The sequence below is a fragment of the Ictalurus furcatus genome, chromosome 5 (assembly GCF_023375685.1).
Source record: "Ictalurus furcatus strain D&B chromosome 5, Billie_1.0, whole genome shotgun sequence".
Lineage (NCBI taxonomy): Eukaryota > Metazoa > Chordata > Actinopteri > Siluriformes > Ictaluridae > Ictalurus > Ictalurus furcatus.
The window spans coordinates 14,079,435-14,098,950 of record NC_071259.1 but is presented as its reverse complement, the minus strand read 5'-3'; the positions used below and the strand labels follow the sequence as shown (position 1 = coordinate 14,098,950).

The 19,516-nt window shown below is 39.7% G+C and overlaps 1 protein-coding gene across 5 annotated transcripts in view; it reads right to left on the bottom strand.

Annotated features, from left to right (window-relative positions):
• ikbkb (inhibitor of nuclear factor kappa B kinase subunit beta) overlaps nt 1-19,516 on the bottom strand; it is a 105,922-nt gene that overhangs the window by 47,484 nt on the left and 38,922 nt on the right. For 4 of the 5 annotated variants that reach the window (XM_053624815.1, XM_053624816.1, XM_053624818.1 and 1 more), the window contains one exon: nt 3,826-3,920. In XM_053624815.1, the coding sequence (XP_053480790.1) occupies nt 3,826-3,920 (95 nt within the window). Of the gene's footprint in view, nt 1-3,825; nt 3,921-10,345; nt 10,650-19,516 lie in introns of all 5 variants that reach the window. The other variant, XM_053624819.1, reaches the window with a different exon arrangement.

Sequence of the window (19,516 nt, the reverse complement as noted above, 5' to 3'; positions counted from 1 at the left end):
GAGCTAGCACTGTAGAATGCAACATGCATGGAAACCCGAAGTGCGAGCCCGAAGCGCGAGCCCAATGCGCAAGCTCGATGTGCGAGGCATGCTTTTGGGTTTGAGTGACACTGATCTTGTCTACTGTCTACACATGCATTTGGTATGGTTTATGTCCTGTCTCCATCCCTGTATTTTCATTGGTTGTTTCCCGTATGTGTGACTTCATTGTTCTCAGCTGTCTTGTGTTTCACCCGTGAATACATTTGTTACTTAAACCCCTCGTGTATCTTGTATGTGGCGAAGTATTGAGTGTTATCACCGTACGAAGCGTTTGTATACTGTTCCTCGTTTTGTTTTGTTCTTTGATCTTGTTTCTTGTTTCTCGTTCTTGATTCTTGCCTCGCCTAGTTTATGCCTGTTTGCCAATCACCTGACCCATTGCCTGTTTTTGACCAGGCTATTGTCTCATGATTTGGATTTGTCTGCCTGCCTCTCTTTATTAAAAGCTCTTATCTGCATTTGCATCCGTCCTCACCTCCATTACGTGAATTACATGACAGAATACTTCGCCTCACCATGGATGCAGCAGGAAGATGGAGGAAACATCATGCCAGGGAAGCCAAGGAAACTGTGCCAGCCTTGGATTCGATCCAGTTTCCTCAATGGACTGCCATGGAGCTCCCAGATCCTTATGATGGATTTTTTGGCTATCCTGAATATTTTCTTGTGGACTGCCAGTTTTATTTTGCGAGCCTAGCAGACCCCAAGCCAAGGAGAAGCAATGGCTCAAGTTCATGTGGTCCCAGTTCTTTGGACCAACCTGTCAGTGGGTGCAGCTCCTAGTGGCCAAGAGAGCCAGGGAAATTCAGAGTGTAACCCAGTTTGTGGGAAGATTTATGATGGCGTTCAGGAGTCCAGAATCTAAGGCCAACCTGAAACATCTTTTTGCGGGGGGTGGAGATAAACCTGGTAGATAAACCTGCCCTGCCATTCACCACCTATTATGTGCAGACAAAGAGGGTGGCCCCCACACGAGAGTTCCAACCTGAGACCCACGAGGTGGTCTCACCTGCCAAGCTCCAGCCAGAAGTTAACGTGGTGACCTCATCTCCAGAGCTCCAACCTGAAACCCACGAGGTGGTTTCACCTGCCGAGCTCCAGCCAGAAGTTAACGTGGCGACCTCATCTCCAGAGCTCCAACCTAAGACCAACGAGGTGGTCTCACCTGCCCAGCTCCAGCCGGAGGTCAACATGGTGACCTCCTCCTCAGAGCTCCAGCTTGAGACCCACAAGGTGGTCTCACCTGCCAAGCTCCAGCTAGAGGTCAAACTGGCGACCTCAGCTCCAGAGCACCAGTTGGAGGTCAACAAGGTGACCTCCTCCTCAGAGCTCCAGCACGAGACCCATGAGGTGGTCTCATCTCCAGAGATCAAGCATAAAGCCAAGTTCCTGTCCGAGGTCGAAGAGATGGCCTCCCAAGCCATGTTCCTGTCCGAGGTTGAAGAGACGACCTCTCAAGCCATGTTCCTGTCTGAGGTTGAAGAGACAACCTCTCAAGCCAAGTTCCTGTCTGAGGTCGACAACACAGGCAACCAAGTTCTGCTAATGCCTGAGTCTGCAGACACAGACAACCAAGTTCTGCTCATGCCCGAGTCTGCTGACACAGACAACCAAGTTCTGCTTATGCACGAGTTTGCTGACACGGCCAACCAAGTTATGCTTATGCTTGAGACTGATGACACCGCCAACCAAGCTCTGTGTACACCTGAGTCTGGTGACACAGCCAACCGAGTTGAGCCTGGTTCTGTCATGATTCTGTCATGATTTCCCCTCGAGCTAGCACTGAAGCATGCAGCGTGCTCGGAAATCCAAAGCACGAGCCCAATGTGCGAGCTCTAAGCGAGCACATGCTTTTGGGTTTTCAGTGACACTGACCTTGTCTACTGTCTACACATGCATTTGTTATGGTTTATATCCTGTCTCCACCCCTGTATTTTCATTGGATGTTTCCCGTATGTGTGCCATTATTGTTCTCAGCTGTCTTGTGTTTCACCCGTGAATACATTTGTTATTTAAACCCCTCATGTATCTTGTACGTGGAGAAGTATTGAGTGTTATCACCATACCAAATGTTTGTACCGTGTTCCTCGTGTTGTTTCATGTTCTTTGATCTTGTTTCTTGTTTCTTGTTCTCGATTCTTGCCTTGCCTAGTTTATGCCTGATGCATTGCCTGTTTTTGACCATGCTATATCATGATTTGGATTTGTCTGCCTGCCTCCCTTTATTAAAAGCTCTTATCTGCATTTGCATCCGTCCTCACCTCTATAAAGTGGATTATGTGATAGTTTTGGGATGAATGACAACTTTTGTTGGCTTTGTAACAATATGCACCACAGTTATCATCTGTCAAAATTTTCTCTATACACCACTGAAATTATTCTTATTATACTTATGTTATTACTGTTTTCATAACACCCTGCTGTACATGTAAGGCCTAAGTGAATCATAGCCACAGGTAAAGCGCCACAAACTCCCTTTCACAATGTCACTGGCAGTTTCAACTATTATGTTTAACTGTTTAGCCTTCATGAAGTTTTCAATGTTCTTCCCTCATAGAGGGTGTTTAATGGGAAAATATATTTTAGGTTTAAAAAATAAATAAATAAACAAGTATTTTATTAGTTAAAAATATTATTGAAAATAATGCTGATATTTAGATAAACTGAGTTCATGGAGAGCCTTTATATTTTAATAAACCCTGGAATGTAAACAACATCAACATTTATTTTTCAACCTATTTTTGCTTAGGCAACTTGCAATTTTTCTATTTGTGTTTTTGCTGAGAACAGAAAGGTGGAAAAAGTAAGTGTGTGTGTGTGTGTGTGTGTGTGTGTGTGTGTGAGAGAGAGAGAGAGAGAGAGAGAGAGAGAGAGAGAGAGAAATAAGTGGCCACTTTGGGTGTGGAAAAATGTTTGGACCTAAAGTGTGGATTTATGTGCTGGGTGTAACTTTGAATCTGTGGTTTTAGACCAATTCTATGGGCAAACAGCTATAAATTATGACTGGGAACAAACTTACATAAAATATTACAATAACAAACTTACATGAAAATGTTACAATAGGAAGGTATTATCTATAGCTAATTATTGCAACTACATAAGTGTGATGAAAACCTCAGTAGGATCTGGTTTTTAAAAATATATATAAAATTTCAGATTTTGCATAACTATAAAATTAAGAAACAAAAATCAAAACATAACATAAAAATGAACCATATGACACAGGTGATGAATCAAATATATAGCTTAAATCCATTCAACTTGCTCCATGCTGTTCCATTCAACATTTTCTTCCACAAATAGACAGAAAACAAAATAATGAGCCTTATAAAATACTGAATATGGTGGCTTCCAACATTTACAACCAACAGTGGTGGGGCCTGTAAATGTGATAATCTTAATTTTTTTTTAAATGTCCCTCTGCTTCTAAATCACATATATAACTGAAAATCAACTGAAGTTTTACATGGATTCACAAATATAGAATTCATTTAAGTTATATTTATATGTTTGATGTAAATATAGAAACACTTGTATATACAATAGCAAAACAGCCACTGGGAAATCTGTCCACAAAATTGACATCTCAAAGCCAGATTTACTTTGCAGGACTACAGGACTTAATAAAATAATCAGAAAGTTATAATCTAAAGAAAATGTCACTGTTGTAGATTATTGATGAATGTATTTAAAAGGCATTTTCTTGTGTCAGGTAAAAACATTATTGTCTTAATTGAGAGCATATTCATGCACACACATACATGAAGACACAAATATTCTCACCTCTTCATAATTTGGATCTCCAAACACCATCTTTCCTTATTCTTAGCACTCAGTTCTTGACGACACTGCTTTATAGCAATCTGATCACATGTGTCCTGTTCAAGCATTCATAAAAAAACACACACACAGAGAAGCACAGAGAAACAAAGACAAAAACAAAAGTAAATTGTTACAAAATATATACCAACCATATAATAGATTTATATGTTATGAAACTGTCTAGGGAGAGTAATATACAGAGTATAATAATTTTTAATTCGTATCACTGTTGTAACTGCTTCTGACAACAGCAACATAATGTTGCGTGGACATATATGAATTAATTGCTCGATATACTGTATCTGTCAGTGTTCAATAAATATCAATTTATTCCAGAATGAGTTTCTCTAAATAATTCTATTAGTAATGTACTGGAATGAAAATTCAAGACCCAAAATCAAAATTCAAAACACTATCCACCACAACTAAAAGAAATGTAGCAGATTTTTTTTCCTTTAAATTTTTCTCCCTAATTTATTCATCTACCAATTTCCACCCACCAGCTAGCTAGTCATATGATAGCTATCAACTGTGCTTCTCCCGAGACACATGAAGCCAGCCAACCAGCATCTTTTGGAACTGTAGTTCATGCTGTTTCACAGGGTAGGAATATGTTAACTGCCCTCTTGTACATAAACAATGTCTCATTGCATTGCTTTATTAAATATAACATGCACATATGTTAAATATAAATTTTTATTTTTATCGATTTTATATGATCATATGAAGGTTGTTAAGCCAACAAAATTTGAGCTCCTACACTCTGTGCCAGTTGTTATATACTTTATTAGTCTGAAAATATTTAAAACTAGATTTATCTAGTTTTAAATATTTTCAGACTAATAAAGTATATAACAACTGGCACACTGCCAGCTGCTCAAGACTATGCTGGGGAAAAGCTTTTTAAAATTTTCTTCTGCTTTAATGGACTGTTTATACTTTAATATTGCATTCTATGAAGTGGATGGGTGTGTGCAAGACTTTTTTTTATCCCACATCTGTCCTTTCCCAAAGGAAAATGTCCAACAGTATTTTTGTTGTCCTTTTAAGCTAAATCAAATAAAATAATAAAATACTTGCACTGTGGCAGAGTGAATTTGGTTGTGACCACAATGTAAACCCAAACAAGTCTGTAGAACTCAAAAAAAGTTTATACAGTGGTGCTTGAAAGTTAATTTTTTCCATATATTTCTGCATAAAAATGACCTAAAACATCATCAGATTTTCACACAAGTCTTCAAAGTAGATAAAGAGACCTCAATTAAACAAATGAGACAAAAATATTATACTTATTATTAACCTGTAATAATTGTGGGAGGGAGAAATACACTACAGCACTGATATCACTGTGAGGATGTGAGCAGTCAGTGTCAATGCATTGGGGAAAATAGCGAGCATAAATCTAAAATAACATAATAATAATAAGGTGTTTGTCAGATTTTCCTAACAAGCAACCATATTTTTCAAAACAAGACCGAAAAAATGCAACCTGTGACCTGTGATTTCAGAAAAAAAGAAGCCCAAAGTCAAGGTCTATAAGTGGACTTGGCAACTCTGATAAGTATAACTCAAAACATCAGATTCATCTGTGTAGAGGAACTGTGCCGAAGTACAACCCACGTTGGAAAAAAAAGAAAACAAAACCCAACAACTCTGCAAGGGGGCATGGTGGCTTAGTGGGTAGCGTGTTTGCCTCACACCTCCAGGGTTGAGGGTTCAATTCCCGCCGCAGCCCTTTTTGTGTGGAGTTTGCATGTTCTCCCCGTACTTTGGGGGTTTCCTCCGGTTACTCCGGTTTCCTTCCCCAGTCCAAAGACATGCCCTGTAGGCTGACTGGCGTGTCCATAGTGTGTGAATGTGAGTGTGATCGTGCCATGTAATGGATTGACACCCTGTCCAGGGTGTTCCCTGCCTTGTGCCTCATGCCCCCCTGAGATAGGCTCGAGGTTCCCAGCAACCCAGTAGGGATAAGCGGTACAGAAAATGGATGGATGGAAAAACTCTGCAAGTAACTTGCAATATTATATTTCAAACAGAGATGGCGATAGAGAGGCAAAAGTTCAGTGCTGCATCTTTAAAGGGCAGGCAGACAAATCTAAATCATGAATCAAAATCAGCAAACCGAATACAGGCACAGGTCAGGTAATCAGAACACAGCAGAGATAATCAAAATACACAAATGAGAAACCAGAACTAGGTCAATAACTTGGAGAATAACAACATGAAACAAAAGGTGCAAATAGGCTCAACGTTACTCCACCCAGAACAAAGATACACGGGGTTTGGAAGCACAAACTAATCAAAGAGCAAACAGAGACAGGTGCAAGCAATAAGGATATATGATGAAGACAACCAATGACAAAACATGGGTCGAGGCAGGACATAAACCAAAACAAAACATATGTGGCGAGGTGTAGTAGATTTATAAATTGTGGCAATAATTTGACTATTTATTATATTATAATGACTAAAGTTAAAATGATCAGGAATGTGTTTCAGAGATACGATGTGAACTAAACCTGATCCTCTAATCTGTGTTAATTTAATCCATATTTCATAGTGAACAATGTGGTGACATCATAAATATTGTATAGGTTTAGGAAAAGAAGTGACTAGAACTCTCCAACAGCATGTCCCTCATCCTTCCTAGGTTTCGGCACCAGTGTAACAAACTTGTAAAGTCAGGCAAGGAGGAGGAACATCAACATAAACTTTAATAATAAACACTGTAAACCACAACAGAAACACAAAGTGCATGTGCATCTCTCTCTCTTCCACCGGCACTTCCCGCCGCTCCTTTATCACTCTCTCACACTGATTAGCTAAATCTGGCTCCTCCCTCCTCCTCACCACAATCACCCCGTGTCAAGGTAAACAGAATGTGTTGGAGGTAATTGATAAGTTTTCACATTTTGTTGAAGCATATCCCACCAAAACAGGGACAGTCGTGCACACAGCAAAATCACTGGACAAAGATTTCTTCCCTCACTGGGGAAATGCTGAATGCATTCATTCAGACCATGGAACTCATTTCTCTGCCAAAGTCCTGCAGGACGTCATGAGAATGCTAAATGTTTAATGGAAGCTTCACTGTCCATACAGGCCTCAATCTGGACAGGTTGAATGTCAAAACCAGACTTTGAAAAATCAATTGTCCAAGTTAGGGGGGGACACACTATTGTGCCAGGACAGTGGGTAATGGTTAAAAGCCACACCGCTTTTCTGTTAGAGGCAAAATGGAAAGGTCCTTTCCAAGTCCTCTTAGTGACTGATTGGGCAGTGTTGTGTCAGGGATGTAAGATGTTGATACATGTCTCACACTGTAAAGTGGTATTAACGCCTAAATAGGGACAGTTTGGGTGGCTCTGAAAGGAGAGCTTTGAGAGGATCTGATGGTGTTTAGGCCACAGGGGTCAAACTTGAAGTGAAGATTCCCTTTCCCCAATATGTGATTAGCGCTTCATCCTCCTCTCAGTGGACAGGATCCACGTTAGGCAGGGAGAGACAGTAACCCAGTACAGTGGTAATAAAACAAAAAAAACATCTAGTATAAGTCAATGTTAAGTCCTGGAGAGAGAGAGGGAGTGAAAAAAAGAGTTGTTTTCAGAGTCTGTTACAAGATACTGTCATCTTTGTGTGTGTGTGTTTTGCAGGAAAAAACAAGTGAGGCATATCTGAAGTTGGTACAGGTGCTACGAGAGAACCAAGAGACTACTACTGGATACATCGGGTTCCCTCCCAGTTGGTCCCAATCTGCGCCTCAATGTTGTTCGTTATCTGTGCATGCCATGCTGAAGCAAGACCCATCCGTCCTCGCCATCATCACAACACAAGAGTCTAACTTTGATTCTATACTTCAAACAGACAATATCACTGATTACAAATTAGTCACAATAACTGGTTTCACATTGTACAATAATACATATGTGGCCACTGGGCCTCGAGGTTGTTTGGTCAGATATTTCAAGAAAGTTTTCAGCAGTTTCAATGGCAGATGCGAGTTTTGGTAGTGGAATGACATCTAGAGATTTGGAGAATCTGTCTATGGGGATGATTATGGTGTTGTTACTTTGCAAGGGGGTAAGATTGATCACTTGCTAAATGGGACCATGGTTGCTGAGGAATGGGCAGAGGCATTAATTTTCCAGCAGGGAGTGCTCTGTGTACCTTGACTTGAGCACACTGTGAGCATGAAGTTACGAACCTGTTGATATCAGTCAACATATTAGGCCACCAGTATTTGCTGGTGAGGAGCTGCTAGGACTGTGGACACCTTGGTGAGCACTAATTGAGCACTAATCCAGCAGGGAAAATAACAAACACCTGGGTATCATTGGACACAAAATGGAGGGCGACAACAGAAGAAGTTGTTCTGCGGTGACAGTCAGGGTGCCCTCTAGTGGCCAAAGTCCAGACTTTTGTACTTTTCTTAGATTTAATGTTTCGCTATTTAAAAAAAATATTCACACACTGAAATAAGCTCAATTTACTTAATTGGATTTACTTAATTCAAAAGCATGCATCAGTTCCACGTGATTGAATTGAGTTACATTAACATAATTTGTTTTTGTACTTAAGATATGATTTAATCATATATTTTCAATGCCCTGAATAAAATTCAACTCCTCCTGAGCTGAGGCTCAAACCCTGGTTGTTGGCATACTACACCAAGGATACTACCACTGCACTATTCTTGGTCACTCGAACTTGGCAAAGCTTAGTCTTGAATCGATCTTTAAATATACCTAGGCTTACAGTGGGGCAACATTTTTTGCAGTAAATATATTTCCAATGATGTTATTCACATGAAATTTTCACATCAGTATTAACTCAAGAAATCCGGAAATATAAAGAATTCACAACATTAAAGTCCATAAATAAAGTTATGTGTAATAAAGTGGAACGACAGGATAAAAGTATTGAACATGCTAAGAAAAAGCAGTTCTCCAAGGCAAGGTAAGGCAAGGAACCAGCTGAAATCCATAAGTAATTATACCTCCCATCTATTCAAATTAATATCAGCTGGGTTAGTAAATTGATGGTCTATAAAAAGGCTTTTCGTTACCAAGGTGTCAAGGGATCAAAGCAAAGAGCTCTCCCAAGACCTTCGCAACCTTATAGATGCAAAGCATATTGATGTAATCGGATACAAACGTATTTCAAAACTTCTGAATTTTCCAGTAAGCACCATTTGGGCCATTATCCGCAAGTGGATCACTCTGTCATCAACCGGCCATGCACAGAAAATCCTCGCAAGATTTCTAACCAGGGAATTGGAAGAATAGCCCAAGAGCCAAGGACCACTCGGAAAGAGCTCCAGAAACAGTTGGAGGCAGCAGGTGCCATCATCACAGAGAAAACAATATGCAATGCACTCCACTGCTCACGCTCACCCCGCAAGACTCCATTAATTCAATTCAATTTTAATTGTATGGCGCTTCTTACACTGGACATTGTCTCAAAGTAGCTTTACAGAAATATATAAACACAGGATTCAGATTTTAAGTATGTGGATTAACCACAATTGAGCAAGCCAGTGACGATGGTGGCAAGGAAAAACTCCCTAAGGTGATATGAGGAAGAAACCTTGAGAGGAACCAGACTCAGGATGGAACCCATCCTCATCTGGGTAACAACGGATAGTCGGAAAGTGAAAGAAAGTGCCTTATGGTTTGTACATGAAGTCTTTGTTGAACTAGTCCACTGTTCAAAGGAGACCTGAGTGCAAAACTGCATGTGGTAATTGCAGTCCCAAGGACATAGCAGCAACCGTAACCATAACCATAGTAGCAACCACAGTGAGAATGTCCATGTGGAATGGGAGTTAAAGTAGTTAAAGTAGCTTTACAGAAATATATAAACACAGGATTCAGATTTTAAGTATGTGGATTAACCACAATTGAGCAAGCCAGTGACGATGGTGGCAAGGAAAAACTCCCTAAGATGTTATGAGGAAGAAACCTTGAGAGGAACCAGACTCAGGATGGAACCCATCCTCATCTGGGTAACAACGGATAGTCGGAAAGTGAAAGAAAGTGCCTTATGGTTTGTACATGAAGTCTTTGTTGAACTAGTCCACTGTTCAAAGGAGACCTGAGTGCAAAACTGCATGTGGTAATTGCAGTCCCAAGGACATAGCAGCAACCGTAACCATAACCATAGTAGCAACCACAGTGAGAATGTCCATGTGGAATGGGAGTTACTAAACTTTACTAAAGAAAAGGCCGAAGCTCGTTTAAAGTTTGCTACAACTCATTTGGACAAGCCTATGAAATATTGGGAAAGTGTAGTCTGGTCAGATGAGAACTTTTTGGCTGTCATACTACACACCATGTTTGGAGAACAAATGGCACTGCACATCATCCTAAAAACACTATACCAACAGTGAAGAGGTGGAAGAATCATGGTGTGGGGCTGTTTTTCATCATATGGAACTGGCAGACTTCATATAATTGAAGGAACAATAAATGGAGCCCTTTACCAGGAGATTCTTGAGAAGAATCTGCTGTCATCCACCAGGCTGATGAAGATGAGACGTGGGTGGACCTTCCAGCAGGACAACAATCCAAAGTATACATCAAAGGAAACCCTCAATTGGTTTCAGAGAAAAAAAATCAAGGCATTAGAATGGGCCAGTCAATCACCTGACTTGAATCCAATTGAACAAGATTTAAAGATAATATGTTTAGAAGAATGGGTCAGAATCACACCTGAATCTTGCAGCCGATAAATTTCTTCATACAGGAAGCATCATGAAGCTGTCATTACAGACAAAGGCTTCTCCACTAAGTATTAAATAAATTTCAATTAGTGTGTTTTTATACTTTTTCCCCTGTTTCATTCCACTTTATTACACATAACTTCATTTATGGACTTTAATGTTTGGATTTCTTTATATGTGTGGATTTCTTGAGTTAATACCAAAGTCTGGTAAAAATTTCATGTGGAAATATATTTACTAAAAAAAATGTTGACACGTTCAATACTTATTTCCCCCACTATATAAATTATTACATTATGTATTTAACATGGAATTAACATCATTCTCTGATAGTGTCTGATAATTTGTTAACTTCACATTTAATATCATCATTTCTAGAAAACATTAAATATCCACAATAAAATATTAATTAAAAATAGCCTAATAATGGGCACAAATATTTTAGTAATACGGACATTGGAAAATCCAATAACACGTGACTGCATGAGTGTAATGCAGCGGATCATTTATGTTTTGTAAACGCACACTTCATAGCGTGCTCTATAGCTATTCATGACATAATGTGTACGTAAATATTACTGATAGATCGATTAAAGTCAGAGTAAAGTTTTATTAAAATTTTTTCAGTTACACGTCTTATTTTAAGAGGTTTCAAATATTATTTTCAGTGCCACATGTAAATAAAATATTAATGTTGTCTCAACATGCCAAACATAGTCATTGAGTAAACAGAGACTCAAAAATATGCTTTATGAAGTTTCTTTTTTTGAGTTAGGGACAGCATTTTTACAGTTTAAAAATTACCTAAAATATCTTTTGTTCCTCACAAAAATTTACCCAATTTGCTCCTGCTATAGGCCTGCCTAGGGTATCTACATCACATTCTCGCTTATTGTCCATTTCGCCCAATGACACCTTGATAGCTGTATGGATAAATGTTTCAAAGCAGTCCTGCAAGGCTACACTGGCCTACTGAGTCCACCTCCTCACAATCCTTGTGGAGACAGGCTGCAGGAACATACTGAGATATTAACAAGACTAGGTTATGGTCTGATCTACCATGTGGGGGTAGGGTAGTATCTCTGCATGCGTCTTTAACATTTGTATACAAAAGGTCCAGTGTTCTGTTTTTCCGTGTAGTGCAGTCAACAAACTGGTGGAAAGTTGGGAGAGTGGAATTCAGATTTACATGGAGAAAATTTCCAGTAATTACCACAAAAGCGTCAGGGTGTTTAGACTGTAACTTAGCAACAATAGCGTATAGAATGTCACATTCCACTTCCTTGTCAGCTGACAGTGGTTACACAACCTTTCATTCACAAAAACTGAAATCCCTCCACCTTTCTTCTTACCACTCAGCGTAATGTCCCTGTCCACCCTAATAATCCTGAAGCCGGGTATGCAGGCACTGTGGTACGGGAAGTATGTCATGTGAAGCACAAAATACTTCTCTCCCAGTACACCCTCTGGGTCCTAATCAGTGCACACAACTCGTCCATCTTATTTCCCAAAGACCTAATTTCAGAGAACCACACTTTGCAATTTATGCTGATAATGCTGTTTTCTCATCTTTTCCTCGGCAGTGCTGTCTAGTCATCTGAGTGATTTGACATATTTTTTTTAAAAAATAGGCTTGGGTTAGAAATATCTTAACATAAAAATTGGGTTTTTCTCCTTGGTGGATTGCAGTGTCATTGTTTGGTGGTAAATTCTGCTTAAGACAAGGAACGTGTGATAAAATTTGTTTCACCTTCCTGGTCATTGTCTTTAGTACATTATGCCACATTAAACCTTTAGATTGACCTGCTGTGTTAATCTTGTCGAAACGAAATTTCTGACGAAAATGTTCATTAACAAAGGTTTTTTTTTCTAAACGATAACGAAAACCAGACAAAAGTGTGCATCATGACTATAATTATTCGTTTTTAATTTAAACATACTGTTGATGAATATATGAACAAAGAAAATAAAAAACAAAGATTAACAATTAACAACACACTATGTTTCATGAAGAATAATCTAGAAAGAATTGTTTCAAATAATGCACTCAGTCAATAATTTTTGGGATTAACCTTTAATTCTATAAGATATTAATCAGATTCATCCCAGATAGCAACAGAGTCTGGGCCAAATCTGTCTTAAATTTGGCACTTCTGGCTTGACTCTGGCATTGGTTTTTTCAGTCTTGTGTCAAACAGCATTAGGGTGAGCTCTGACGTGAGTCTTGCCAATCAAAAGAAACAAAAAGCCAAATGCATTTGTTTGGCTGAGTCCTGACTGAGTTTGGTCAGCCAGAAAAATAAAATAGTTGGCTGAGATCTGGGTTGGTTTTGTTTAGCCAAAGAGTTTTTTTTAAAAAAAAAACCAACAACAACAAAAAAATATCTCTGGCATGAATGTGGTTAACAGTAAACCAGCCTTGTCTGAGATGTGTGTCTAGAGGTGTTAAGTGGTTCATTTTTAGTTTATGCATCATTCTAAAGTTTATTTTGTCAAAAGAAAAAAAATATATATATATATGTATATTTTATATATATTATATATTTTATGCATATATATATATGTATATATATATATATATATATATATATATATATATATATATATATATATGCATATACTGTGACGGCAGGCCGGCGGCCGGCACACAAAAGAGGAAAAACGCTCCTCCAGCTCTGCTTCAGTACCACTAATGTTTTGGACAGCCTGAGCGTGCGTGGCTGCAAGGCGGGGCCACAGAATCACATGGCTGGCGGCTAATGATCGACTGAATGGTATTGATTTGAGGATTAAAATGGTCTGCAGTAAAGATGAATTTTGCTTGAAGTAGCAAGGAAATACAAATTTCATTCTGAAAATACTCATGCTTTACGATGCAGATTTTATTTCACTCTACGTAGATGTACTCAATATCCTGCAAAACCGTTTTAGCCTGTTTTTCAGTCCGGCAATGTGGTCCAAGAATTCTATTCTTTAATTTTAGCATTGGGAAAGCAGCTAAAAGATCAGGCTTTGGCAATAAACAGAGAAGAGCACCTTTATTTGTATACATTACCATTACTAAAATATACTTTATTTGCATTCAACCTGAATCCTGATGATGATTGTGGGCAACATTTGTCATTAATAAGGTTGGGAAATATGCGTTTGGAACTCAGGTTTCGATAACCTCTTCTGAGAACAGTCAATTTAATTGTGTATGCCAGTTTCAACAATCGAAGAAACAAGCTCATCGATTACCAATAACACATGGATACCAGAGAACTAACGGAGGTTATGAGACGTTGTCCTGAAATAGATAATTTCACAGTGTGATGGCCTGTGACGAGCTACCTATGACTACACTGAGAAATTTTCCTGCTTTGTTCATTGTAAATACACATCCAAGATGCATGCCAGGTGAGCAGTGGCTAGCTTTATGCCTTAATGACGAAACCACTGAAGAGTTTTTTGACTTGTACGGAAACCTGCCTGACTACAAACTCTTTCCTCGCTCGATTAATTATTTTTTGACAAAGAACTGTTTCAAAATAAAATATAATCCTGTACAAGTTCAAAACTTGTAAAAAAGTTCAAAAGTTCAAAACTTAAAAACTAAAGTTTATAGCAAAGATATAAATAGAAATGATAATGCTGTTGTCTCTTTTGTTAAAAAATTTACCCTAGAGTAAATAAAAAGCATTAATTTACTTGTGTACAATATGTTAACTCTACATATTTTTCATTTGCATGTGTAGTGGAATATTTATTTACAATGCTTTGCAAGAAAAACTGTTGCAAAGTTATTTTATTGAAATATAGGGTAACAAAATACAACATTCGTTGTCCCTCATTGTGGAGGTGGAGGCGTGGACAAGCGCCAATTTGCGAATGGAGAGCGGAAGGTTGCAGGGACCCTGGGCATTTCCAGGACCTGTGCCCCATCATGGAGGTGGGGGCCACGGACCAGCTCCCCGACGCGCCACAGGCTGCCCCCGGGATGTACCGCATACCAGTGAGTGTACATTCCAGGCGCTGGTGGATTCAGGCTGTAAACTTCGATCCACCAACGCTTGGTTCAAGGGGAGGCAATAGGGAATGCACGTTTGGTGAAGGTGAGGTGTATTCATGGGGATGTTCACGAATACCCAATGGTACCCATCGTCATTTAATTTTGAGGTCAAGACCATAGAGTAGAGGCAGCAGTTAGCCCAAGCCGTGCTCAATGTAATTAGAGAAAATTGGGAGGAGGGACCCTCAAAGAGTAAGAATGAAATTCAGTATGTTCTTGACCTGAGAGCAAAACTCCACACCCTCAGCCAAATGACCTAGGAGAATTTGCTACAGGCACAATAATTCCAATTCTGGATGTATAACAGGGGTATTCGGCAACGGGAATTCACACCAGGAGATAACGTGCTCGTTTTACTACCGACGTTGAGCTCTAAATTACTCACCAAATGGCAAGGGCCTTTGGGGGGTCACACGGCAAGTCAGGGATGTTTAAAACGTATTTGTTTACTCAAGCCTACCATGACTAGACTTTCTGTTACGCTAAGCACAGTCCTTTCTTCTCTCCCTCTCTCCTTCTGCCGAGCCACACACGATTTTATGGAGATACTAGAGATCCTGATCCTTTCTGTTCCAATTCCAGATTGCTGGGACTGTGGCTGCTTCTAAGGCCAAACAGACTTCATATAAAACCATAATATAACCATAATAACTTTTTTACACTATCTGTTGTTACCCAGATGAGGATGGGTTCCCTTCTGAGTCTGGTTCCTTTCAAGGTTTCTTCCTCTTAACATCTTATGGAGTTTTTCCTTGCCACCGTCACCACCGGCTTGCTCAATTGGGATAAATTCGCACATTTAAAATCTGTATACCGTGTTTATATGTTTCTGTAAAGCTGCTTTGAGACAATGTCTATTGTAAAAAGCGCTATACAAATAAAATTGGATTGAATTGGATGTCGACTATGAGGTAAAGCGAACAGGATAGAGGTGGAGCTCACCACATTTACCACCTTAACCTCCTCAAACCATAGAGGGAGGTGGTGCCCATAGCTTTGGCAACCGTAGTGCCTGAGAGAGAGGAGTTGGGCCCAGAGGTAAACCTAAAAGCGGCCCCTCATTGCACCCTGGTCCCATGTGGAGACCACCTCTCTCCGTCCCGAAACACGGATGTGTCTAAATTACAGCCAGAATTTTCCAATGTGTTCTCGCCTCTCCCTGGTAGCACGATCCTTATAGAACACCATGTTGAGAATACCCCACGGGTAGTGGTACGCAGCCGCCCATATCGGCTACCCGAACACAAAAAAAACGTAGTACAGGACGAACTCAAGGCTGTGCTTGACATGGAGGTAATCGAAGAATCCCACAGTGACTGGAGCAGCCTGGTGGTTTTGGTCCCAAGGCCGACAGGATGGTCCGATTCTGTGTGGATTTTAGAAAAGTCAACGCAATGTCTAAATTCGACGCATACCCAATTGCATTGACGAACCGCTCGATCGGTTAGGCGCGGCTCACTTTTACTCGACACTGGATTTAACAAAAGGATATTGGCAGATCCCCTTAACTCCTATGTCCTGTGAAAAAATGGCTTGGATTACACCAATTCGTGACCCTTCTTTTCGGGTTGTTTGGGGTGCCCGTGACATTCCAGTAATGATTTGCCGCGACACATGGGGGTGCCTGCAACGTTCCAGTAATGTTTGGCCGCGAAACATGCAACACTTAAGAACGGTCCTGAGGTTTAAGTTCGAGGTGGTCCACAGGCCGGGGGCGCAGATTGCTGTCACAGATTTCCTTCTCGGCAGGGTGGGGAGGGAGTCGGCAGCAAGCCGGATGGCTCCCCGGCCTGAGTCAGGCGCTGGGGGTATGTGGATGTGGAGGCGTGGATGAGCGCCGATTTGTGAATGGAGGGTGGAGCCAGAGAAGGCAAGTGGTAAGGAGGGCACACCTGTGGGGAATTTTTGTTAATGAATATTCTCTGTTTCAGTGAGACAAGGCGAGGATAAAAGAGGGAGAGACGCGCCTTGAGAGAGAGAGAGAGAACACGACAGAAAGTGCGAGCTGAGCGTGTGTGTGTGTGTGTGAAAATGAAAGAAACTCCAGAACAAAAGAAAAAAGTAATAAAGTTAAGCCTGCCTCTCTCATCCTTCTCCTTGCCTGACTTTAAAATTTGTCTCACTCGTCATTTCAAAAATCAAACCAGGCAGAACAGTTAAGAGTAAGAGATTTAAAAACTGGCTCAGGGGTAAAAGAATCATAGTCTTTGTTTTTAGGGGGAATCAAATTGAGAGTGATCTTTAGATCTTTTTATGTCAGATATTTTGCGTCAAACACCCCCATTAGGTATTGCTGAAAAGGGTATATTTAGGTTGGCTACTGTCTATAAGAATGCTTTCCTCCCTAAATTCCTCCGATCATCGGATACTTTATGAAGGGCCATGAGATTCTTAAGCAAATCCACCATGTGAGATCCTTTGATAGTGTTTCCTTTAAAAATAACTTCACTGCTATCATTCAACGAAGCATCTTCACCGGATTTTAAAAGTTTTTGTCCAAAGCATTTCTTTTGTTCCTCACAGAAAGGTTAGCAAGCATCTGTTGTACAATTTCGTCTTTGGTAGGTTCGGCCACTGTTGTTTCTGCTTTGCTTTTCAGTATTTTAGGTAGGGACAGGGTCAGTTGAGCGGTTTCCTGCTCTCCTAGTTTAACCAAGCATGTAAAATTTTGCAGGGCCGATTTGTGGACGTTCTCCTTCTCATAATCCTTCAGATCAATCTTTGACAAAATCCCTGATATTGCCTTGTGTAAGTTGTTTTCAACAGTCTTTCTTAAGCTTTCCTTCTCTGTGGTGATGTTTCTAAGTTTATCGAGCTGATGTCGAGGGACTGAAACTAAATACATTTTCTCAGCGGTCTCCATGTTAATTGTTGCAGGATGCAATTAAGCTGCTTATAAAATGAATGGCTACACTGAGCAAAGGCAGAAGAAATCCTGCAGTTTGATTAATAGCTTTCCTTATTGTTTCCACAGGTGCTCTTTTATCCGCAAATAGTTTGATCCATTTTTTTGTGTTTTTTTAAACCTGTTTTGTAGTCAGTAGTATGTTCCATATGAGCACATTTAAAGCTAATTCACATATGCTCAGAATGAGATCTGTAGGCACATCACATAATATATCATTTCTCCTTCAGAATGGAGACCAGTATAAAGAATTCAGCAACGGGAATTTTTTTTTCAATTGAATGGACATTGTTTATCAATACTTTAACCTCTTTTACCGGTAGCCAAAAAATGGCATTTTTGTCTCTTTTGGGGGTACCTGTGTTCAGCATTGATTTGTTTTGTGATCTCACACACCACAGTGGTGGTTAATGGCTCATATGAAAGTAGACACTTAAGACATTAAGAATTAGCAGTTATTTCAAGTACTTCTTCTTTAACCTAGCCTACCTGGGGCAATATATTCAGAATTAAAAAATAAATAAATAAATACTTTTAACACAAATGTTATATCTTCATAGAAAATGTTGATATCAACCCCATTCCTGGTCTCAAAGATGCCCCAAGTACTTGTCCATGAACACCCAAAATATGAGGAAGTTATCTCTAACCATTAAAGTTGTGTGTAAGGTTATCCAAACACAGGTAAAAATATCTCCAAAATGGCACAAAACCTATCCAAATGGCACCAAAAGTCTCTAAATGACATAAAACCTCCCTAAATGGCACAAAGCTTATGAAAATGGCACAAAGCCTTTAAATATTGCAGACTTCAAGAAATAGCAAACATTTTTTTAAAGGCACAAAATAACCTCTCCAAATGGCAGAAAATGAAAACAAATGGCAGTAGCATGAACTGTGTTACACAATGTGCAATTTCACACACACAAAAAAAGTCTGAAACATACTTATAAAATATAATGTTTATTAAAAATAGTGCCAGAGCCCCAGGTGAATGAGCACTTGCTCTCCGAATGGCTCAAATGATAGACACACGAGTGACCCCTCTCTGACTTCTTTGGGGGGTAGATAGGGCCCCTCAACTCAATCCACATAGTCTTCCTCAATAAAAAAAAACAAAAAAAAAAAACAAGAGCCACTCAGAAATAACTGCTCCAGAAGCTGTGACGCATTCAGGCTTTTTCGGGAGCATGCTGCCGCTATAAGACACCGATAAATCGCACGCTGAGCGAAAACCAGGAGACAACTAGCGATCAGAAAAAAATTCTGCAAAACATGCAAAAACCTGCTGCATAAAGTTTTGCAGGAAGAAAGCTAGAGCGGAGCTGCCATTTCCTGATAGTTTCTCTGCACGGCCCTGTAGCACTGTGCTGATTGGTCTGTACCCGCTGACACACAACTCAAGACGCACGCGTAAAAGGTTTAGTTGTGCTAATTACGCGTTTGAATTTCTCAGCCTCTGAGTGGTCAATCCTGTCAAATTCGGACTTGTTTGAAAGCTAGAAGTATCTATAATTGGTCCGAGTGTGTGTCAATCAAGTTAGACTGCCCGATTATAATTTAGGAGGCGGGTTGTTCAGCATAGCCAAAGCAGATTAGTTTTTTTTTTTTTTTTTTTTTTTTTAAGATGGTGTCTCATGTCAGTTTATGGCTAATTACTAATTTCCAGAGGGGTGGGATACCAAAACACTTAATGCATTTTGAAGAGTATATTTGTGACTAAATATCGAACTTTGCATTTGTTTTCTTCAATAAAGCTGATGGACTTTATACCGATGGAAATGTGCATGATTTACAAAACCGCAAGCGAACTGGATTTTTTGTCTATGTAGGTAATGTAAGGTAGTAAACGTTTATACAAGTCCGATCTTTGGTTTAAATGTTATAATTTTATTGTGGCAGTTGTATACGGTGTTTTACTATCAAAAAAGCTTTAGTCCTGCTCTCCGATTTATCTCTGTCTCAATGTTTTCGT